This window comes from Sprattus sprattus, assembly GCF_963457725.1.
Source record: "Sprattus sprattus genome assembly, chromosome: 4".
Lineage (NCBI taxonomy): Eukaryota > Metazoa > Chordata > Actinopteri > Clupeiformes > Clupeidae > Sprattus > Sprattus sprattus.
The window spans coordinates 13,953,633-13,978,066 of NC_137923.1; the positions used below are offsets into that span (position 1 = coordinate 13,953,633).

At 45.4% G+C, this 24,434-nt stretch overlaps 1 protein-coding gene across 3 annotated transcripts in view; it reads left to right on the forward strand.

Moving 5' to 3' along the window:
• Nucleotides 1-24,434, forward strand: part of fat1a (FAT atypical cadherin 1a) — a 75,948-nt gene that overhangs the window by 26,238 nt on the left and 25,276 nt on the right. For all 3 annotated transcript variants that reach the window (XM_080837680.1, XM_080837681.1, XM_080837682.1), the window contains exons 4-10: nt 5,026-5,087; nt 9,234-9,563; nt 10,115-10,325; nt 11,269-11,408; nt 18,323-18,598; nt 19,023-19,233; nt 20,024-24,094. In XM_080837680.1, the coding sequence (XP_080693806.1) occupies nt 5,026-5,087; nt 9,234-9,563; nt 10,115-10,325; nt 11,269-11,408; nt 18,323-18,598; nt 19,023-19,233; nt 20,024-24,094 (5,301 nt within the window). The remainder of the gene's footprint in view (nt 1-5,025; nt 5,088-9,233; nt 9,564-10,114; nt 10,326-11,268; nt 11,409-18,322; nt 18,599-19,022; nt 19,234-20,023; nt 24,095-24,434) is intronic.

Below are 24,434 nucleotides of genomic sequence, written 5' to 3' on the forward strand. Positions count from 1 at the left end.
GTTTTCGTCTCCCAGGCACGTCTTGAGTGTTAGTTGGACACTTGGAAGGGGACACTTGGAAGGGCTAAGCAGCTCTGATGTTGTTGGGAGGAGGGGTGGTTATTAGGGTGGCTGTTGGCACACCTGTTGTTCTTTGCCGGGCCTGGACTTTGCCTTTTAGCCACTTAAAAGAAGAGTGCTCGACATGTAAACTCTGCAAATGAACCCTGCAGCTTTACAATATCAAAAATATCATACATTTTAAAACAGGATGATCCACATGGGAAGGTTTTTAGTTTTTTTGCCTGCGTGGTCTTGTTATGCACACACTGACTCCACTCTGCCTCTCTGAAAATGGACGGCCCAGACGAGGCAGAGAAGAGCTCTGATGGTAAGACAGTGGTGAAAAAAGCCCCAGCTGGTAATCTCCAGCTCACCACAGCATCCAATTACTTCCCCAGTCAAACGGGCATTCCCCGTAGACAGCCTAAAAACAGGCGTCTGCACGGACGGCCTTTAGCGCCCTAGAGAGCCACTTTGGCCGTGATCGGGGGCGCTGAAGTTTCAGTAATGAGCCAAGCCTGATGGAATCTTCGTCTCGAATGGGATGATGGAAACGACAATGCCCAGCATTGCATTCATACGTGTAGCACACCGAAATGACACGTAAATTCAGCGTGTGAATAATTCAGAGTCAACTAAATGTGTTTTCCAGAATCGCTATTTGTTGCTCATTTTGTCTGACTGATGAGTTCAGAGACCTGGCCCCGGTTCCCTCCGGCTTCTCTCCACTAGGGCGAACTGATTGGCTGTGGTGACCTTGGTGGGCGGGCCGCTTGCTTGAACTTGTATTTGTTTGTATTTCCTCATATGAATATCCATTTGATGAGCTCTATTGAGCCCCTAGTATGAGGCTAATGGGATGGGGGGAATAAGGGGAATGGAGTGGGTGTGGTGCGGGTAGCGATGCCTCCACCTCTCACCCACAGGCTCTTTCAGAGCAGAGAATAGCATTTGAAATCGTGCCAGGAAACGGAGAGCCAAGGCCACCATTTTCATCCTCAAGTGGTTGCACAGTCTGTCTCATTCGTTCATTTGCACTCCCTTGCTCTCGCTCTCTGCCTCTCTCGCTCTCTCTCTTTGTCTCTCAACTCCCCCACCCCTTCCTAAATGCCAGCCCTGGCAAACAAAGAGCCTCTCTCAGAAAGTGGAGAGGAAGGGGGAGAGATTGCAGGGGACAGTTTCTCAGGCCTCTCTAACTTGCAGGGCCCCACGTGTTTCTTTGTTGTGTGTGCACATTTATCTATGTACAAGTCATGTTCGTATCTGTGTGCCTTTTGTGTGTGTATGTGCATGCCTCTGTGTGTGTGTTAATGTGTATGTGTGTGAGAGGGAAAGAGTGTGTCTGTGTAAGTATGTGAGTTGAAGACTCTATAAAGAAGGGCAGAAGCTTTTGTGCGATGCTTGAAGTGTTGGAACAATCCAAGGGCCAAAGCTGTAGGCCTTAGTTCAACTCCTTACTCACTTCCTCTCGTTTCTTTTTTATACCATTTGTCTTTGATCTCTGGCTTGTTTGCAACTCTAGTCCCTTCATCACCCTCCCAGAGACGGTGGACTGTTCAGCTTTAAGAGATAGTTTGTGTATTTGTTGTATTGTTGTCTAAGTTGTGAATGAGCTGAACAGACATTTTCCTTGATCCTCAACTGAGCTTTTCCCCAGGGACTGACTTGTGTTAGCTTGCATGCTTCTATTTATCTTCAAAAAAATTAAATGGAAGGGAGGGGATATTGGATTAGTGGCGTCAGGAGTGAGAGGTTAAATGGGCAGTCTCCTTGTTTGGAGAGGAGTCTCGCTCCAGGGTCATGAGCTTCTCTTTTTCTTGTTCGCTGAGACAAGGAGAAAAACAAATGTCGAAAGCTGAAATCAAAAAATGACATCCGCGGGCTTGTTTCATTTGCTTGTTCATTCGGCAAACCAGAAAAAAACACAATTGCAGTAAACATCCCTGGGCATTTGAACTGTGTGTGTTGACTTGCAGTCTGTGCTGATACTAGTTTATCCCCTACCACACACACACAATCTGTCTCTCTCACACTGTCTTCGAGGGAGCTAAATGCGTGGCACCTCATCCATTCTAACCAGTCAGCAATTCGTTATTCCCTTGTTTGTCACTGCAGCTCCATCAGTGTCCTGCTTTTCTTCAAGTTCTTTTCGCTCTTTCTCCTTCTCTTTCCCTCTCTTTCTTCAGTCTTCCATTTTGGGAGCAGCCTCTGTGTTCGCCCTGCTCTGCTGCCTCCCCAACTTCAGCATTTTTGTTTTTCTGTCCCAAAATGCCACCGCTGTAATTACTGTTGGCTGTAGCCAAACCCCTCTGTGGTGCCGCTTTCCCCTTCACTCTGTCTCTCCCTCTTTCTCTCTCTCTCTCTCTCTCTCTCTCTCTCTCGCTCTCTCCTATCTCTTTGTTAATGTCATATGACTAGGAAAACTGTCCTTCTTGCAGTGTTTCTGCTTTTCGCCCCCTTCAGATCCCTGCCTTTACTTTGCGTTGTGAGTGTAAGTTTCAGGAGGTAGAAGTTGAGGTGTTGAGACTGAAGGTAGAGGAGATGGATTGTACTAATTTCCCTCAAGCAAGGTTTTGGTGTACATCTCTTTCCTCCATCTTTTTTCCCCAGTAGTCAATCCCCCCAACCTCTCCACATCAAAAGGTCTCTCCTCTCCTAAGCCTCACACTTCTCCTCCTGCTCTTCATTATTTCCTCTTTTTACCTTGTGAAAGCAAGGAGGATCAGTTTAGAGCAACCTTAAAAATTCATTCAGGGTTAAATTTAGATTCTTGTAGGAAGGAGGACGCGAAGTCTGAACCCACAGTCCCGCTGGGGCAGAGGGCTTACTGAACCTGGGAATCTTTTCCTTATTTTAATTCTACTTTTTTTTTTATCCAGACGTGGTTGGCAGCTTGACAAAGTGTGAGTCTGTGTGTGTGTGTGTCCTCATGTGTGTGTTTCTCTGCCTTTACAAGTACTGTATGTGAGTACATGTGCGCTCATGTGTGCAACTGTGTGTATGTATGTGTGCTTGAGCTTGCATGCGTGTGTGTGTATGTGTGTGGAAAGCCCTTGACTTGGAATTGTGGGTAATTCATCTCCTCTCCCCGTTTTCTAAGATCCATTTTCGGAACCGATAGAAACGCATGGCAGGCAGAAAGCAAGTCTAAATGGGCCATTTAATTGGACCTTTCAAAGCCACATCAGAGTCCATAGGCCTATCTCCAAACCATGAATATAGCATTTGTTCAATCATGCTTTTATTTGGAGAGGTGTCCACCCCTCCTACGGGGACCAGACCTATGTTTAATAGCAGTAGAGGTTTAAGTCCGTTTTGGCAGGTCCCTGTCTCGTTAAATGATTTCTGTAACATATGGCTAGGAGCAGATTTCATGTTTTTTTCTCTTTTAGAAAGTTGTTGGCTGTCTCTGTTTGTCTGCATGGTAGTTTCTGTGTGTGCTCCTGTGTTTGTATGTGTGCCCGATCCTTTGCTTCTGTGTGAGTGTGTCTGTGGGGCTTCATTTGTTTGTATGTGTGTGGGTGTGTGCATGCACATGCAGGCATTTTAGTTGGTGAGTGTGTTTGTGTGTAGGCATGTCTCTCAGTGTGTGTGTGTGTGTGTGTGTGTGTGTGTGTGTGTGTTTGTATGTTTGTGGGTACGCCTTCACAATCCCCCTTAACCCGAGAGCGTACAAAAACCAGAGAGCCCAACTGAGCGTCTGACTGCCTGGTTCACTGTGGCGTGGGCTAGCCCTATTTTTAAAGGGGGTTGTAAGTTGTGGCTTCGCTATTCCTGGTCGAGCACATGTGCCATTGATGGGCTTGGGTTTCGGAAATCTTTTCCTCTCCGCTAATCAGATGCAGCGCGGTCGCCGCGCGTCTCTCGTGTGGCTCCCGCTGGCAGTGCTACTCTAGCATTCAGCCCTCTGCAGGGCCACAATTAAACTGGGAGTGAGAAGATTGCGCTTACTATTTGGAATCGAGACTCGCTTGTAATGAAGCCATATGTTTTTTCTTTCTCTCTCTTTTCTTCATCGTCTTTTTTTTCCTTCCCTCCCTCTCTCCCTCTTGTCTGTTCTTCCCTTCTCTGTCCTCCTTCTGCCAGGCTCCCTCCAACCCACCCACTATCTCTCCCATCTCCTCGTCTATGTGTTGTTGAACTCGATTCAAATTGGATTAAGCGTCGAAGTCTTGACTCAGGGTTTATTTGTTCTCCCCGCTTAACGCTTCCACTGAAAGACCCGTGTTGTAAATGGACCCTGTGAACATGGCTGGCGTAGCAGGAAAAACCCTTTAAAAAGACGGAGAAAAAGAAAAGAAAAAGAAAAATCCCCCTTGGCCGGGGCCGAATCTGTGTTTTTAACATAAACAAACGTCTAGGGCGTGGGCGGTAAAACACCATCCCCCATCCATTCGTCTACAGCACAGGCGAAGATGCCGTAGCCTTGCAGCTCCTGGTTCCATCCGCAGGCCTGTTTGCTCAGCTTGCGGGGCGTCTGGGAGTGAGAGACCACGAGCCCCGTTAGCGGCAAGGTGCAGAATTTTACGTATGCCCATCTGAGGTCACTGGCCTACCAGGGAGGAAGGGCGTAGAGTGACTGCAGGGCTGGGACTCCAGGGGTGGTCCCAGGCAGAGGCTCAGGCAAGGTCATCTCCCCAGAGGCCTGTCTTAAAAGCTTTCCCTAAAAAAAGAGGCCTACAAGGTGTGTGGGTTTGTGTGAGTGGGAATGATGTTACGAAACCTGGGAAGGAAGTGGAAGAAGTGGATTACTGTTTGCTTTATGACTGTATGATACATTTCTGAATGCTACATGATCTTAGTTGTGCTTATGAGATACCTAATAATAATAATAATAATAATAATGATGATGATGATGAGATCTACATTATTAATTGTGACTAACATTGTGTGTGTCTAATGCTAGCAGAAGCAAAACTGAGTTTGCATGACATCTGGACTTTTGGTCTCACAGTGCTTTTCTCTCTGTCTTTCTTTCTGTAGGTCTGGTCACCACTACCTCAAGAAAGCTGGATCGGGAACAGCAGAACGAGCACATTCTCGAGGTAAACCACTCGCTGCTCTTTTCTGTTACTGCTGTGCCCTAACCCTAAAACCAAAGCAAATCTGCAAACAAGCACAGCAAGCCCCTTTCCCTTGAAACCCCACTCTCTTAAATCTTTCATGGACGCAAAGTAGAAAGTGTCAAAGAGTTAGCGTTTACAGCTGATCACCACCCCCTCCCCCCACCCCCGTCTTCTCCCAGCCCTTAAATGACACTTGGCCATCTGCCAAGGTTGGGGGGCAGTCACACCACCAAACTGAAAAAGCAGTTGTGTGTGTGTGTCTGTGTGTGTGTGTGTGCACGCGTGTTTGTGTTTGGTGGAAAGGCTTTGGATCGTTCGTCCTGTGCAGATATCCGGAGGGAATGCGGGTGACTGTTCCTTTGTTCTTTCCCAGTGTACCGTCCCGAAATAAGGCATGCCAGGGCAGGAAGTTCCAGCAAGCGCTTGGCCGATGTCTAAACTTGTGGATTTTAATTGACCGCGTCATCTCACTCTTTCTCTCTCTCTCTCTGTTTTTCTCTCCCTCAATCTTACCTTTCCCACCTTTCTCAATGTGTTCTTTTTTCTCTCTCCCTTGATTTATCCATCCATCTGCCTTGTCAGATCTCAGCCAATTGCAGTACTTTTAATTGTGTGCCACGACCAGCAAAATAGATTGAGGTGCCTTTAATTATTATTGTAGATTGCGCAATTTGAGCCCCATTGGATGTCGATTTACGTTCATGTGTCAGCGCCATTTTGTCAGCACCAATTTGAATTCGCTTAGGCTTTGGAATTGCATTGTGCGCCGTACAGTAGATGGTGCTGGAGGGAGTTAGGGGGGTCGGGGTGACTGATGATCTAGCCCCCCTCAGGGACAAAGCCCACTGGACACACTGTCTGTGTCCTCGTCATGGAAACAGGGCGCTGCGAATGACTAACTGGAGGGCAGAGACATGAAAGTTTTTAAAAGTGCTGCGTTTTATTTATTTATTTATTTATTTGTATTCTTCTTCTTCTTTTTTTTTTTTTAAAGATACAGCAATTTGGAGGCCTGAGTCGTGGTTGTATTGGCAGCACTAGTGAAGTGAGATCATAAGACATGTCTTGACAGGTGTCATAGATACTGTTTTCCATCTCTCATGCACTCTCTCTCCCTCTTCCTTCCTCTCTCTTATCAAATCACTAAATGAATCACTCTCTTACTGCTTTCACACCACTAGTGCAATCAGTTAGTTGGTATGCTTTCATGCACTTAATACAAGAACAACCTAGTGTGAAGGTCTGACTGATTAAGCAATTACTGATCAAGTAATTCGTATTGGAAATGTATATCAGCAGTTTTTCTTTCCAGATCATTAGGTACGGGCAGAGACCTGGAGAATTAATTTTTTTTCAAGTGCAAGAGAGAATGTGAGTGTTTTAATTTGATTAACATTCAAGAGAGACGCAGATATCGGTTTAATTTCAGATGACCTAGTTTCTTAAGCACTGGTGTAGCGAGAACTGTGCACACACACACACCCCTACACACATTTTCCCCCAAACTTTTCTGCTTCCTCTAACTGACATTCTCAGCCTCCTCAGCAGTAACTATGGTGACTTTAGAACTCTAGCGCTAGTGCATTGTTCTTTATTGACCTCCCCTCTCCCCTACCAACTAGTGTCCCACTGCCCCCACCTCCTTGGCCAGGTCCAGTTTTCCAGTAATGGAACATTCTGCCGGGAGGTGTGTAGTATGGAGTTGTAGATGCAGGTGTGTGGAGCCATGAGGGGGGGGTGGATTTGCCAGGCTTGTTTGCACCAGGGGCTGTAAAATTTTAGGAAATGAAGTAGAGAAGGAGGAGGAAAGCAGGTGTGCAGGAGGTGTAGGAGTATTTTAATGTGGGAGTTGCAAAGGGCTGCTTGGTGTAGTACCTCTGTGGAAGTCACAGCCAACAGACATTTTACCAAACCTCCCAACACCCTTCCTTTAAATAGCTTGACTTGACTGCCCCCAGATGTTAGAGGAGGGAAGAGAGAGGGAGATCCATCCATAGCACCAGCACATTACCAAACCCTACGCTGTCAAACGACAGCTGAACCCACTGCCCAGACCTGTAGTTTCACTGCAGTGGAGTGGCATACATCTCTTCACCACATGGCTGTTTAGATGTCTGGTGGGGACCATTGGTCTCACCCACAGCAGACAGCGATGCATTGAGTCAGTGTGCGTGCACAATGAAAACTTGTGAACCGTCTGAGGGCTTCTTTTGTGTCAGGACCTCCGTTAGACAGACAGGCTCCACGACAACAGAGCTGTTTTGAAAGAAAGAAAGCATATGCCGATGAATGACTCGCTTGCACCATTGCGCCTGTTACAAAAAAACACACACAAACACACACACACACACACACAACACGCATAATCTAGCGATCCTCACCCTCCAAACATAAGCCTGTCATATCTCCTGTCTGACTAATTGGTGTATTCTGCCTTTTGCAAGATTTGTTTTCATAATTGATGCTCCATCTTGCCTTGTGCCTGGCATAATTACTGCTCAGAAGTCAGTGTTTACATAACAGCAGCCCCAGCTTCAGGTTCCTCGTTGTCTGTGTTCATTGAACAAACAGTAGACAAGTCCCTCCTCCCCTCACATTACCAGCCTCTACCAACAAGTCCCCTTCATCAAAAAATGTCCTGATACACACCCATCTCGTCAAAATGAAAGGGAGAACAGTTTGAACTTCAAACCACTCCCTTGGCAGAGACGAAGATAGATACAAAGAGGGAGAGACAGATTTGTAAGGAGGGAGAGACAGATTTGTAAAGAGGAAGAGAGAGAGGGAGAGAGAAAATTACTAGTGCCAGAGGGCTCCACGTCCTACCTTTTAATTAATTCTATACAGGCAAATAGCTTGGGCAGCTTCGAAAACAAGACAAAAAAAAAAACATTAAGGACTTAATTGCAGCCGCCACCAAATGGTGTGTGACTGGCTGGCTGGAGCTCGTGGGCCAAAGACCTGAGCAGATGGTTTTTAGCATCGGTGCTTTCAAAACAAAGCTGTTTGCATCTTCTTTGCCTTCTCGTGCCCCTCATGTGGTCAGTCGACGAAGACGATGCCTGTTGGGTTTTCGCAGTTTGATAAACCCAAGCCAGGGTTGGCTGTTCTTTTTTGTATTGTGTGGGTCAGCTTATGGCTCGGATTGTTAAGCTGTGGCCACTGCTGCGCTGTGCAGTTTGTAGGATTAAATGTGCGACATCAACCCAAGGCTGCGGGTCAAATTAATGAAGTGTTTGCTGGACACCAGCAAAGATCAGCAATACTTTGAGCTAATAATTGTGTTTGTAGGCATCTGTTGACCGCCTGAGGCAGTTTGGGTGTTGGTTTGGATCAGATGGCTTTTTAAGTGTGGAGAAAAATGTGTGTGTGTGTGTGTGTGTGTGTGGGTGATTTATTGTTTTTTAATGTTTGTTGTCATCAGATTATTTCCTAGTTTGACTACAGACTCTTAGTCCCTGCTGGGTTCTGAAAGGGATAGATGGATCTCAGCATGGAACATTAGGAAGAGAGACACTCTCTAAGCAGAAATGCTCTTGAGCTACGCTGTGACAATTGAAGGAAAGTTTGATTTTCTGCTGGTTAATATCAATGGAGTTATTGAAAAGAGAGATCAAAGAGTGACAAAGGAAAATGATTAATTCATCACTCTAAGTAGACATGCAGGCATTGTGGGTCTTAAAAGATAATTTGACATCTAAATGCAGAGGCAATTGCTTCAATTTTGTCACTAAAGACAAAATCCCTTTTGAAGCTGCTACAGTTTGAAGAAAGTGAGAGAAGTCACTGGAGACAAATCTGCCCTACCGCATGCTGTTGATTAATTCTAGGCCCCAGAAATAAACAGGCATCTTCAGACCATCAGCAGGGCTGTTTATTGAACACTCCCAGGCTGCAGCCTCTTGCACACATGTGAGCTGTTACTACCGTGTCCCTTCACACTGTGCATTGTTTGGCGTGCCTGGTTCTAATGAACAGGTTAAGGACATCCTTCTGGATTGTATGTCTACTTTGAACATGAAAAAAGAGAACTGGGAAAATTAATAAAATAAAAACTAAATATTTCTTTCTTTCTTCAGCTTCTTTATTTCTAAAGCTAATGTAATTGTTTTTTCCGTTCCACAGATCACAGTGTCCGACCATGGTGTACCAGCCAAGTCTACAACAGTGCGTGTGGTTGTCCAGGTGCTGGATGAGAATGACAACAGGCCACAGTTTTTGGAGAAAATCTATAAGATCAAACTGCCTGAGCGAGAGAAACCAGAGAAGGAGAGGGCCCTGAAGAGAGATCCCGTCTACCGCGTCATCGCCTCTGATCGGGATGAGGGACCCAATGCAGAGATCTCCTACAGCATCGAGGAAGGTGACGAGCATGGCAAGTTCTTCATCGAGCCCAAGACCGGCCAGGTGTCCTCCAAGAAGTTTTCCTCTGCGGGAGAATATGACATCCTTACGGTACTTTATTTCTGCACTCTGTCAGATATCTGAAGCTTTGTTGAATAGTGCATATCAGCGCATTGAACCTATCATGATAATGATGTGATGTGATGTGTGTGTGGTATAGTGCATTTCAGAGGATTGAACCTACCATGATATTGATGTGATGTGTGTGTCATCTGAATTTGCCCCACCATGTGAAAATTTCAGACACAGTACTCTTCACAGTACTTCATGTTTCAGGAAAATGACCTAACACTGTTGGGTTTAGAATTATGCATCTAGGAGAAGTTCCTTCAGTTTGTTGTTACTAAAAGAAACGTCTAGCATCTGTTTCAGTAAGGTCTCTGTAAATATGCTCCTTCCTGGCTGAGCCGTGGAGGCATTCATATCAGACCTCCTTGGTGTTTGTCACTTGGCATCTGCTGGCTGACCTGCCCTCTTGGGAGCAGCAACAGGTGTGGGGTGGACTGCTGCAGTCCTTTCCCAATACTGGCCTGACACTGATGGTGTTTGTGTCTGCCCCCCCCCCCCCCCCCCCCCCCCCCCCATCCCCCTGTCACTTGTAGATCAAAGCTGTGGACAACGGGCGTCCCCAGAAGTCCTCCACCTGTCGGCTGCACATCGAGTGGATCCCCAAGCCAGAGCCGACGACCACCCTGCTGACTTTTGAGGACACCCCCCTCGCCTTTTCTGTCATGGAGAGTGACCCTGTGGCTCACATGGTGGGGGTCATCGCCATGGAGAATGCAGAGACGCCTGTGTGGTTTGAGATCACAGGTAACAGCTGTTTGCACTAGTAGGCCGAGTCACATGCTAGTAATTGCTTGTTAGCCATGGCTAGTATGCTGATATGTGTAAATCTTTGTGTGACAATGTATGGTAGAGAGATCCGCTTAAGGTTCTTACGGCACTTTTGACATTTCTGTGGGTGTTGTGTGCTGATCACAGTAATGCTACCTCTAATCAGACCTCTGCTAGCATGGTATTGGATCTCTTTCTATGTGCATTTCCAAGTTTCTGAAACTGTTTCTGACATCTCTGCAAAATAATTGCCACTCTTCCTTACCCCTTCTCTTAATCAACTTTGACTGACACAGTTCTCTTTCTCTCTCTGTCTTTTCTCTCCTGTCTTCTGCTTGTCTTTTTATTGCCTTCTTGGAATGTTTAATTTGCTTTGGATTTTCAAGGAGACATAGAGGATAAAGAAGTGTTTTACATCGTTCAGATGGCTTGTGACCTGAACTGTACAGCAGAAGGTATCTGCTGGGATCTCCTAAATGAAACCTTCATTAAGAGATCTGTGACCCTTGTGGTGCTTACCCTTCCTCGTAAAGTTGTGTGACTGCCCTGCCTATCACCTCATTTAGAGATACTGCATTGCTTTCCCCCTCTATGATTTATGTCATTATTGAACATTTATTTTGATTATTGTTGTGTTTTTGTGAAGTTGCATGTGGCCTGGAGACATGCATGTCATGCATCTAACATGTTGTTATTTATGAGTTTAAGTGTAGATGTAATGATAATGATGTCATGTCCTGTATATTTCTCCCTGGTGGTTTTGGTGATTTTTTGTTCCCCCCCATATATACATATATATACAGCAGCTGTTAGGCTTTTTTCCCCAGTCACCCTATACATCAGTGTTGTAAAGAACAGGTGATGATGAGAAACTAATTTCCTGTCAATTTTCGTTGTCCCTGGCTCGCTGTGAAAAAAGGTGGGAACTACGACAGCCGTTTTGACGTGGGCAAGGCTAGCGGCACCCTCATCGTAGCCAGACCCCTTGACGCTGAGCAGAAATCAAATTACAACCTGACGGTGGAGGCAACAGATGGAACCACATCAATCAGCACCCAGGTAATTGAATGGCTAATGAAATGTTTATGGAAAAAAGGAATGGGGGGTCAAGGATCCTGTCTTCCTCTCCAACATGTTTTGTGTGGTTGTGATGACGTATGTGTGACGAGCATTTTGAGCACTGACAAACAAACAAAAAATGCAAAAATGACATATTGCTTCTTTCATTTGGATCATGTTCTCAGGCTTTGGATTATGGATCAAATGAGCTTGCGCTCACATCAGGTCAATAGAGACGGAAAATGTGATCATACAGAAAGAGAATAGAACGAAGGCTTTTCTTTTTTTCCCTTTTCTTCCTCGTGGGTCGGAAATTCCGTGCATATTGCAGAGGTCTGGGCTGGGCCCTGATTAGATTAGTGCGCTTGCCGGTCCGGTCATCTGCCTCTCAGACGGGCTCCAAATGGGCCGTACCGTCACCACATGTGTTGGCAGACATTCCAAGGGTCTCGGGGTCCGGTCCAGACATACGTTCTTTTTTGGCCCGCGCTGACACTTCAGGAATCTTCCATTGTCTCATGCCTGAAGAGGCCAGAGAGGATGGGGCTGACAGATTCTCTGGAAGCCCACATTCCTCAGATGGCTGTGCTGGAGTTTGAGTTGGTTCAGCATAGAACAGGAGCTCTAACCTGATGATGGCCTGTGTAGGGAAACCTGTCTTTACTATTAAATACAAAAACCCTCTTTCCAGTTAGTTTTCAGAAGTAAATTATCTTTTTATTATGCATCTTGTTTTGTTTCTGGGTATTCCAGGCGTACACTGCAGCCTAGCTAGGATCAGGTGTTCTTTAATATGTCCTTTTCTACTGTTCTATCCTCATAGACTCTTTTTGAGACAGTTTTTTAACCAAAACAAAAAAAAACAAAAACGTACTTCTACAAGACTCTCAAGTAGCAACATTTCATTTTCCCCTGATGGATTTGTACCTAGTAAAACTGGCTATCTCTATGTCGCTAACAGCAAATCTGTTCTTGCATTAACATCTGAAAGATCGGGATTGTTACTCTCACTATGTATGGAGGGTTTTAGAGCAGCTTTCATGGCTGCCCTCTCAAAGGTTAAACGGAACCTGAAGCGGAAGTAAAGCTCAAGTCTGTTGGTGGAGTTTTTTTGTGTTTGCTGTGAATGCAGCCCTTTCAGAGCTGGTGCTGGGGCCACCGAGGCCTAGCAGAGAGTTTTCCACTCGGCCGAAAAGGGACACTGACCCCCCCTCGCCACAGCCCCCTTCCACCCCCACCTCTATCTGCCCTCATGTTTACAGCCCAGTCGGGTTTGAAGTGGAGTGACAGAGTATTTATTGTGACAGGGTTTGGAGGGGTATACTCATTCCCCCCCACCCAGTTCCTCGCCACCACCACTACCAACAACCTTCCCATGGTTCCTCCTTGTTCAAGCAACTTGGCACAGACACTGATGAACCACTTATGATCAACAGACTCAGCACTCGGACACAATAACATCAAAGACAGTCAAAGCCGCTGCCGAAGCCGTCCACCAAACTGAAATTTACTGGAGGGAAGGATGGGTGGCTTTGGGGGGGTAGTTTGTTGATGATTCTTTATTTCTACTCTATTTCTTCCCCTTTTTACTGTCAAAATTGGGGTGGGGGTGGGAGGGGGAGCATGAAACACAAAAGGGTGACATAACACAATTAGTCACAGTGCTGCTGCGGTTCAAAGACGCATCCCTCTTTTTCTTGTCCAAGCTTGTTAACGTGAGTGCCATTGTGAGGCCCCAGAACTATCACACTCAATCAGTTACACTTGGTGGGCGCACACACTCAAGGTGCACTTACTGATGCACCGATCTGATCCATATACTGACATTATTAAATGGATTTCGAATCAGTTAGATTTTACCGTATATCTGATACGGTTACCGTATATCTGATACGGTTACTTTAACACATTTTGATTCCAAATAAATTACTTACGATAAATTGATTTGGAATACTTAAAATTTCATGTTGTTTTTTTGTTGTTGTTTTGACGTTTTGTGTGGTTTACTACAGCCTAATGAAACCTGACACAAAAAGCTAAAAACAACAATAATAGCAATAATAATATGATAACAATAATATTCCAGAAAAACTCAACTTACTTATGTACCATGTTTGATGTCAAAAGGGGTAATGTGTGTTTGTGTGTGTGTGTGAAGCAGAAGAGTCCTCTCATGATTTTGTCACATGTGTTCCCCAGATGTGTGTGTGTGCGTGTTAATGAATCATTTCAGCTCTTCGATGTATCTGTTTGCATTTCTGAAAGCGTCTCACGCACTCTCATATTCAATAAACACACACTCGTGACGGGTTTCCCCATAGTGCTGAACGAATCCATCCGGTTTGCCCTTACAACAAATTCCGCTCAGCTCCGCTACGTTACACAAAGCAGGTGACTGAATGGGGCCATAGAAACACCCGTCTCATCTTCCACCTCATATGCCTCTTCGGCCCGTCGTGCAGCCTTGACAGCCCATGTCAGTCTGCTCCCCAATTAGCGAGCGAGAAGGCGGAGGTTTGTTCCCATCAACACTTTCAAATAGCTCAGAAAGAGGCAAGTGCGTGCGACGGGTAGGAACTAGGTCAAATGGACAAATTAGGCAAATATTTGCCCTTTTTGCTTCTTATGCCTGGGCATGGGCACAGTTTTCATCGTCTGGTTTTATTAAACAGCTGGAGTGAGTTTGCTCTTTTTTTTATGTTCTAGCACTTGAAGAGACATTCTGGTTTATGATAGCTGCCCTTGATAGTTACTTGATCTCTGGGCTTTTGTTCTCTTTCTTTGAGGCTGTGCTGCAAAAAACTGCCGTGCTTTCAATTAAACCTGAACTCAATAAACAAAAATTCAAAGCATGAGAAAGCTTAACTTTGTTAGGAGTAAAAAGGAATTGCTTCTCTCCATTCAGCATTTCAATTTCTGTGATTTTCTGCCGAGCACATCACCAAATTTACTAGTGGCATGAGGCTACATTATTTGTTGGGCAGGAAAGAGAATCTTAAGCAGATTAGGCTTGATATCAAGATGGGTGTTGTTGTTTTTTCATTGTGCTTGTGTAATATCACTCTCATTCAAAACGGTTTATATGTTGCCACGTTAAACTCAACCCAGTCCTCGTGGTATCTTTCCTGTCCCCTACTGTGATTCCCCCTATCTCCTTTTGAAATCATAGTCATGTAGTCTAGCCCACCACACGGACCATAGGCCAGACTGCCAGCTGACTGACTGCCTGCGTGCCTACCCTGTTTTTCTTTCTGTTCTATTTGGTATTCCTTTCCCCAGGACGGAATGTGTTTTTTATTGTTACAACTTTTTTTCCTTGTCTTCTTTCCTCCCCCTGAAGCACCACATTTCAAACTGGCATAGAAGGATTATGATTATTGTAGCCTGAAAAAAAGAAAAAATCAGGATGTCTACTCTAATCCTATTTTGGGAACATGGCGGCATGTTTGTGCTGTGGTGTGTGTGTGCACCGTGCGTTCTTGTGTACGTACAGTGTGGCATGTCTATGTGTAAGTGCCAGTCGTTGTGAATGTGTGTGTCGTGTCAGTGTTCATTTTATTTCTCTGTGGGTGTGTCTGTGTGTGAGCGTGGGTGCGTGCGTGCCAAACTCCGTGGCCCTTCGACCTGCCACCTGGCAGTAAGCAGAGGTGTCTGTGCAACAGGCTGGTGGTGTCTGAGCTTTCACGTGTCCTCTGCCAGGCGCTGTGATGGTGGCTCTTTCTGCCACCCTTCTTTCCTCTTTTCCCTCTTTTTGTGTGCCCGGCTGATGGATGTTGCACAGCTTTCTGGAAGCTGGCACCATTTTGTCCTGTTCTGTCCTGTCCTGTCCTGTCTCACACCCCCCTTTCCACATCCCTCGAAAGCCAAGGGGCTTTTTCTCCCTACTTTCATCAGCCCTACACACATACACACTGCCATTTTTCCTGCCTTTCACTGCCATTGTGTGCGTGTGTGCATTTGTGCTTGGTGAAGTAGCAGTGTGCTGTGTGTCCTTGTTTGTAGAATATGTGAGCCTTGGGTGTGTTCATAGCTATGTACAGTATATGAAGAAATAGTTTATTTGCCAGGTCATGTATGTATGGAAGGGACTCTGTTTTTGTGTGCTGGTGTGTTTGTTTGGGGGAGATAAGAAAATCAAATTTGTGTGTGCATATGTGAACATATGCACACATTTTTTGGAACAGAAAATGTGTGTTGCATGTTTGTGTGTGTGTGTGTGTGTGTGTGTGAGAGTTTTAGTGGTTTGTTATTAGAGGGGTACTGCAGGGCTCCCCTCTCTCTCGGCTGGTGGGCCTCTGGCACCAGGAAGGCATTCTGCTGGGCTCAGCTGATCCTAGCGAACTGCATTCCAACATGGGCATCTCACAGGCCGGCGCACTGCCAGGATACCCAGGCGCTCTCTCAAACACACACACACACACACACACACACACACACACACACACACACACACACACACACACACACACACACTATCCTTTCACTGCAGGAGAACCACAAGCTGCTCCCCTGTGCACAGCCTGTTCCTGTTCAGCTTGTCTTTGTACTGCTTGCCATCTTTAGTCTGTCCTCTTTCTCCCTCACGTTTTCACCTAATACCTCTCTCTTTCTCTCTATCTACCACCTTTATCTTTCTTTCTGTTTCTGCTATAGACCTTTGTTTGTTAAAGTTAGCTTTTCTTACCTTTTTTCATCTCTTTATCTCTTTCTTAATGTCTCTCAATCGTCTCTTCTTCTTTTCCATTTAATCTTTTTCTATACTCTGTAGCAGCAAAGCTTCCCCTTTCATTTTCCCATTGCATGTGTTAGTCCCTCAGTCTCTGTGTGAAATTAATGTGTGTGTGTGTGCGTTTGAGAATTGTCTCATGGGAGTTGTACTTTATGTCACTCACGTTAAGTGTGTGTGATTCTTTCTTGGAGCAGAACAGTTCTCTGGAGAACCTTAAAGTCTCAAAGTCTCTGTCAGCAGCAGGTAGGGGTAGGGGAGAGGGGTGTTATGGGATGAAGGCAAACATCATCAGCCTTGGGTGCCTTTTTGATGCCATTCAGACGCAGTTACAAACACCCACACACACACATACACATACAGCCACGCAAGTGCATCCGCACACACAGGAAGACAAGTAGATTGGCTCGTTGGGCCATTTGTCCGCCATTGTCAGCATTGTGGCTATCACTATCAGCTCCATGAATAGCCATCCCATTCAGCAGAAGCCCCTATCTTCTGTTGCCCAGGCATCTCTGCATTGTGTAGGCCAGGGCCCCTCTCCCTAGCCCCCACATCCCCCAGCAGTATCTGCTGAAAAGGAGAGACGGAGAGTAACCTGGGCAGCAGTGACGAGGTGGCTTGGCTGCTGGCGTGTGTCGAGGGATGGAGGGACAGCCTCAGATCTCCAAGCCCAGACACAGTGACTCCTGGCAAGCCATGAAGCAGTTTCAGCAGCCCCTGAGAGACAAGTGGCTGCCGGAGGGAAGGAAGGCCAGTGGTGAGCTGGCTATCGTCCTCCAGCCGAGCTCCCAGAGCACACATAAGGCCCAGCTACAAAAACCAGCAGTGCTAGCAGCCGTATCCCCACCAGCCATGTGAGCATGACGGGTGCAGGCAGGCGTCTGTGGCAGGCAAGACAATCTACACTAAACACTAGACAGGTCAGCCCAGCTGCCTGTGTCAGAGTCTCCCCCCCCCCTCTTTGTGTTTTCTCTATTTTTTTCCCTTTTTTTTTCTTTTCAGAATTCATTTTAGTCTGTTAAAAGGGTTTTGTCTAAAAGCATAGGCTCGGTAACAATGAGAAGCGCTGTCTCCCCCAAATGCTGCTTTGTCCGCATGGCAGCTCAGCAGCTGGCTCCCAGGGCTTTGTAGACGAGGCTTTTTGTGTTAAGTATGCGTGTGTGTGTGTGTGACCTGATCTGTATTTAACATCGCCCCCTGCTGGATGGTATTTACCTGCATAATCTAAGGTTTATCTTTTGTTCTTAATTTTTGGCCATGAAAAAAGATTGCTTTTGCTAGTTTTTTTTCTGAGTGGGTTAAATCCATCCTTGGAAGTCCAGCCGACTGATTTGATCATGTTTAATAAATAACAAAGCAGCTGTGATTACACTCTTAAAAGATTCTGTACATTGTGTATTTTTCCCCTCGTTTCTGTTATTAGTTCAGTGGAAATGACTGAGACAACAGGAAATAGCCTCCAAGAAATATTCTGAACAGTCAATCACTCTATTCCTATTTGTATTTGTTTTCTCTTTTGGGAACAACTCTGATAACAACATTTTCTGTTGTAAATGGAAGATTAATTTAAGCCAAAACTTCTTGAAACTGCAGGTTTAGAACAGGATCTTGTGAGTGTTTCTATTTTTCTGTTAAAGTGAACATGTCCTTCAGCATCTGTTCATGCTGTCTCCCATCCATCAGACTTCAGCCTTGTGATGAATAGATTGTAGCAAGCACACTGACATTTTACTCAGACCTGGTGTTTAAAAATGAAACAGTTAATTGAATGCTCTTCTGCAGCAATTACACATCGCAGCCTGATTCGGTATTTATCAAGGCAAATGTCATTCCATAACTATCACACCCTCTTTAACACCCACCCACATTTTATTTGGGTTTGCAAAGGTTAGCCAACATTTAGAGCCTGTTGGAAGTGACAGCATTTAAGGGATTCGGATCGATTTACCCAGAATCAAAACAACATTAAAGTACTGCTAATTGCTGTAAGCATTTGACAGAAAGAGAGCCCTGATGAGCGCTTGGTGGTCGCTGTTTCCACTTTCGACCTTTTTTTTTTTGTCTCTAATGTGCGTGCACACGCACAAACACACACCTTTCAATTTAGCATTTCTTCTTCTTTTCTTCAAAACTCAGTTGTGTCATATCCTCAGCTTTCTCTTTTCTCTCTCCCACTGCCCAATAGGTGCTGATCAAAGTGATTGACACCAACAACCACAGGCCTAAGTTCTCTCAGCCCAAGTATGAGGTGCGCATACCAGAGGACACAGCGCCGGACACAGAGGTTCTACAGATCAGCGCCACCGACCAGGACGAGAAGAACAAGTTGACCTACACACTACTTAGCAGCACGGATCCCTTCAGTCTTCGCAAATTCAGACTGGACCCAGGAACTGGAGTGCTGTACACCGCTGAGAGGCTGGACCACGAGACCATGCGGACACACACGCTCACAGTTATGGTGGGTGGGAGCCTTATTTATACCTCATGAGAGTCAACACAGTCACCATCAACAGAGATAAACATTCTAATGGACCTGCTTTGATTAATAATGAGTGCAGTAGATTTCAGTATTCTGTCTGTACCTCTGTTACAGTTCCCGTGAGGGTGGATTTGACGATGTTTGTTTGTTTTGTTTATTCGTTTAGTATGTATATCCAACCATGCGTGCCACACCTGATGTGTTCCTAGATATAACCAATTCATACTTTGATACTTGAGGAATTGAAATGTATGAAAGAAGAATCATTTTCTTATGCTATTGATGCCACGCATAGGGACGTGATTAGGTTGTTGTTTTAAGTAAATTAGTAAAGAAGAAATGATTAGCTGGTGTAACCGACTCCTTTTCTGTCTTGTTTTCCATGTCCCTTCTCCTTTATCAGGTTCGAGATCAAGACATCCCAGTGATGCGCAACATGGTGCGAGTTATTGTCAACGTGGAAGACACTAACGACAATGCCCCCTGGTTCTCAAGCACTCCATACGTGGGCCGTGTGTTTGAGTCTGCGACTGTAGGCTCAGCCGTTCTCCAGCTCACAGCCCTGGATAAGGACAAGGGCCAGAATGCTGAGCTCATGTACAGCATAGAGTCAGGTGACTGAACTCATCAATTCAGATGCCATATACCAGTATTCCATTCCTCACACACCAGGCATGGCTTCATAAAAAGCACTCAGCACAAGCACTCAGAGCATCAAGGTTGGGGGTTGAGCCTGCTAGTGAGATCAGTGCTTTGTGGGATCTGAATGCATGTGTGTCATCCAAAGGTCTTCAGCCCACTGGACCTTCTTTTCATGAATGGAATATTTTAAACAGCGTGAGCGTGTAATGTGTGTAATGTGTCGGGGATAGAGAAAAGAGAGAGAGACAGACAGACAGAGAGAGCGCCTTGCTGGACTGTAGGAGGCCAGCAGATGCCTCCTCTCATTTTCCCAGCATTGTTATTGTGGATAAACACATCGTGTTGGGGGAGGGCGGGGCTCAGCCGTAAATGTCACAGAGTGTGCACATTTCAAAGATATTTTGGATTGCTGAAGCTTATTGGAATGTCCTTGACTGGACTGCAGTGTATTAAAAGTATAAAAAGAAAGCAGAGAAGTGAGTGGGCAGCTTATTGGTCTGGCTGTTAGAAGGGAGGAACCCACATTAATTCATTTAGTGTTAAATGCAGAGTCGGCACTATCATACAATCTTTGCTAATGTTTATCTGCAAAGTGTGCCATGGAGAGCAAAATATTTGTGTTTAAAATGCAGTAATGTCCTTACAGTTTAATTTCATTTGGACTCAAGTCACACACTGTTTTTCAAATCTTAAGTCTCACTTGAATTGGAAGTATAATATTTGTACAATAACAGTTGATTTATTTGTCTGTTTTATCTACAGGAAATGTTGCAAATTCATTTGCCATCGATCCTATACTGGGAACCATTACCGTGGCAAAGGAACTTGACCGTAATAGCCAAAGCCAGTTTCAGCTGGTGGTGAAAGCAACTGACAAGGGAACACCGTCCATGAGTGCCTCAACAACAGTTGACATCAGTGTGACAGTGTCTGACAATGCCACACCAAGATTTACAGAGAAGGAGTACTCAGCAGAAGTTAGTGAATTGGCCCAGCCAGGCAGCTTTGTACATCTGGTTTCAGCCAGCAGTCAGTCATCTGTTTTCTACCAGATCAAAGAGGGGAATATTAACGGAGCTTTTGACATCAACCCCAACTCAGGAGTTGTGATAACTCAACTGCCACTGGATTATGAAGCAACTCCCTCCTACAAGCTCACCATTCAGGGAACCAACATGGCAGGACAGGCCAGCAACACCACGCTCCTTGTCCATCTGAAAGATGAGAATGATAATGCACCCATATTTATCCAGGATGAGTTCATTGGGACAGTAAGTGAGTCAGCACCTGTCAATAGCATCATTCTGACCAGAGAAAACACCCCATTAGTCATCCGAGCCTTAGATGCAGACCAGGATGCCAGCTCCCGCTTAGTTTATCAGATAGTTGAACCATTTGCCCATAACTACTTTGCTATCGACTCTAGCACAGGAGCAATCAGGACAACCACTGAGCTGGACTATGAGCAGAGAAACGCTTTCCGTTTTACGGTACAGGTTCATGACATGGGTTTGCCCCGACTCTTTGCTGAGAAGGCTGCCAATGTAACCATTGAAGTCATCGATGTCAATGACTGCTCACCAACGTTTAACCAGGAACTTTATGAGACCACAGTGTTAGTGCCAACATACAAAGGCGTCAAGGTGATTGCGGTCAATGCCACAGATGGAGACTCTGGACCAAATGCCAGACTTATCTATTCCATCTCAGAGGGCAACATTGGAGACAAGTTTAAAATGGACCCCACTTCTGGAATTATCTCCATACAGAACGTCACACAGCTGAGAAGCAGGTACGAGCTGAGAGTAAGAGTGTCTGATGGCAGGTTTGCCAGCACAGTTCCAGTGAAGATCAATGTTAGAGAGAACAAAGAGAGCACTCTGAAACTCAAACAGACTTCTTACAAGGCCTCAGTTCAAGAGAACTCTTCAAAAAAGAAGACCTTAGCTGTCATCACAGCTGTTGGAAACCAGGTCAATGAACCTCTTTTCTTCACCATTCTCAACCCAGACAAGAGGGTTGAAATCAGCCGCACCTCTGGAGCTCTGTCAACCACAGGCATACCGTTTGACCGAGAAGAACAGGACACCTATGATGTGGTGGTTGAGGTAACCAGGGAAGACTTAGAAGATGTGGCCCATGTTCTGGTGACAATAAGTATAGAGGATGTCAATGACAATCCACCCATGTTTGTCAACCTACCATACCATGCCCTTGTCCAGATGGATGCTCAAGTGGGCCAGGTCATCCGACAAGTCACAGCTGTAGACTCTGACATTGGCAACAATGCTGAGATATTTTATCACCTGCAAGATCAAAATGAATACGTTCAGATAAGCCAGACTGGGGAAATCTCCCTAAAAAGACAATTTGAGAAAGAATACCTAAACACTGAATTTGTAGTAACTGTGGTTGCTAGAGATGAAGGTGAGCCATCCCTTTCTGCCTCTGTGGAGGTGCCGATTACTGTGGTGAACAAGGCTATCCCATTGTTTGAGAAGTCCTTCTACAGCCTGGAGATCCCAGAGAACATACAGTTGCTTACTCCAGTTGTGCATGTCCAAGCTAATGAATCAGAGGGCCCTCGTATTGTGTACACCATCTCTGAAGGAGACCCTCTCAGTCAGTTTTCCATCAACTTTAACACTGGAGTTATTCAGGTGATTCAACCACTAGACTTTGAAACGCACCCAGCTTACAAGTTGAGTGTGAGTGCAACAGACTCCCTGACTGGTGCAAAGTCTAGTGTTTTTGTTGATATTATTCTGGAAGATGTCAATGACAACCCTCCAGTGTTCCAAGAAAAGTTCTATGAGACAAGTCTCTCAGAAGCCTCGGTTATTGGAACATCTGTGTTGCAGGTCTCTGCCACCGATGCAGACACAGGAAACAATAAAGTCATCTTCTACCAGATAGTAGAGAACAAGGAAAAGAGCTCAGATTATTTCACGATTGACCGTGACACTGGTGTCATTTCGACAGCTCGGACTCTTGACCATGAGGAAACGACCCAGAACAAGTTGACTATAAGAGCTGTGGATGGAGGAGTGCCTGCTCTTTCCAGTGAGGTTGTTGTGATGGTGCATGTTACAGACCTGAATGACAATGCTCCAATTTACTCACAGACAGTTTATGAGGCCAGTGTCAGTGAAATGGCACCTCGTGAACACTTTGTCACCCAAGTGCAGGCATCTGATGCTGACAGCTCAGACGCTGGGAAGTTGGAGTTCTCCATTCTCTCTGGCAACGAAGCACAGAACTTCGCCATGGACAAAACTACTGGTGCAATTACCATCTCTAACCACAGGAAACCACATATAGAGCCTCTTCACCAGCTCAATGTATCTGTATCCGACGGTGTCTTTAGGAGCTGGGCCCTTGTTAAGGTGACAGTTTTTGGGGCCAATTTCCATAATCCAACCTTCCCACAAGTTGATAATGTTGTTGAACTGCTTGAGAATACCCCAGCTGGCACCTTGGTTGCAGAGGTCGAGGCAAATGATGATGATTCAGGAACATATGGACAGCTGACCTACCACATTCTAAATGACTTTGCTAAAGACAAGTTCTCTGTTAGCGAGAAAGGGCAGATTTTTACCTTGGAGAGCTTGGATCGTGAGAATCCTCTTGATAAAGTCATCCCGATATCTCTGATGGCCAAAGATGGTGGTGGAAAAGTGGGTTTCTGCACCATTAATGTGATCCTTACAGACATCAATGACAACACTCCGCAATTCAGAGCTGCAGAGTACAGGGTCAATAAGGCTTCAGATGTTCCCAGGGGAACCACCGTGGTTAAAATCATGGCATCGGATACGGATGAAGGAAGTAACTCTGACATCACCTATGCCATAGAGACAGATTCTGAAAGTGTGCAAGAGAACTTTGAGATCCATCCACTCACTGGTGTCATTGTGACTAAAGAGAGTCTCATTGGATTGGAGAATAACCTCTACACCTTCTATGTGAGGGCAAAGGATGCAGGAAACCCTTCTAAACAGTCTCTTGTCCCTGTCTATATTCGAATTCTGGCTCCAGAAGTGCCAGTACCTAAATTTGTTGAGCCTCATTACAGATTTGCCATTGACGAGGACCTCCCAATTGGTTCAGAAATTGACGTCATCCAGGCAGAAAGCGAACAGCCCGTCATTTATAGCCTGGTGAAGGGAAACACTGTAGAGAGTAACTTAGATGAGATCTTTGTAATTAACAGAGAAAGCGGGTCCTTGAAGTTGGAAAAGAGCTTGGATCATGAAACTACCAAATGGTATCAGATTACCTTACAAGCGCAGAGTGAGAACGAAGTTGGAGAGGTGGTGGCTTCTGTGGATATCAACATCCAGGTAAAGGATGTCAATGATAACCGGCCCCTTTTCCAGGCAAACCCATATGAAGCAGTTGTGGTTGAGAACCTCCCAAGTGGGACCTCAGTGATCCAAGTCAAGGCCACAGATCTGGATTCTGGCACCAATGGCCAGGTGGTGTATAGCCTGGACCCCACCCAGGAGTCAAAGGAGATTGCGGAACTGTTTGCTGTCAACAGCGAGACGGGATGGGTGACGACACTTAAAGAGCTGGACCGTGAGAAGAAGAGCAAGTACACTGTGGCTATCTTAGCCACAGACCGTGGAGACAAAGCGCAGCTGGTGGCCAGCACTAAGGTGGAGGTGATGGTGGCGGATGTGAACGACAACCCGCCCCGCTTCACGGCCGAAATCTACAAGGGCACAGTGAGTGAAGATGACCCACCACCAAGTGGGGTGATAGCCATCCTCAGCACAACCGACGCTGATGCAGAGGACATCAATAAACAAGTGAACTACTTCATCACAGGTAGGAATGCTTCAACAAAAGACCTAATCTGCTATGATCTTTGCATCTTTTTATCTTTGAAAGAAGTTAATGGAAAATAAAGTGTAGGCACTTTCCTAAAGATATTTTGTAAATTTGAACTCTGTCTCAGTTATATGCACTCTATTTAGTATGCACCCACATTGCTTCAATTTAAATGAGTAAACATTAAGGCTGGTTTCCAGTAAAATATTTGGGTTGTATTGATGGAAAATAGAAAAAAGAAAAAAGGCTAGATAATTATCCCAGTAGCACTTTTGAAATTGACAAGGGAAAGGCTCTTCCCCTGGTGTTAATTAACTTGCTCTGCCAGGTTTATTAT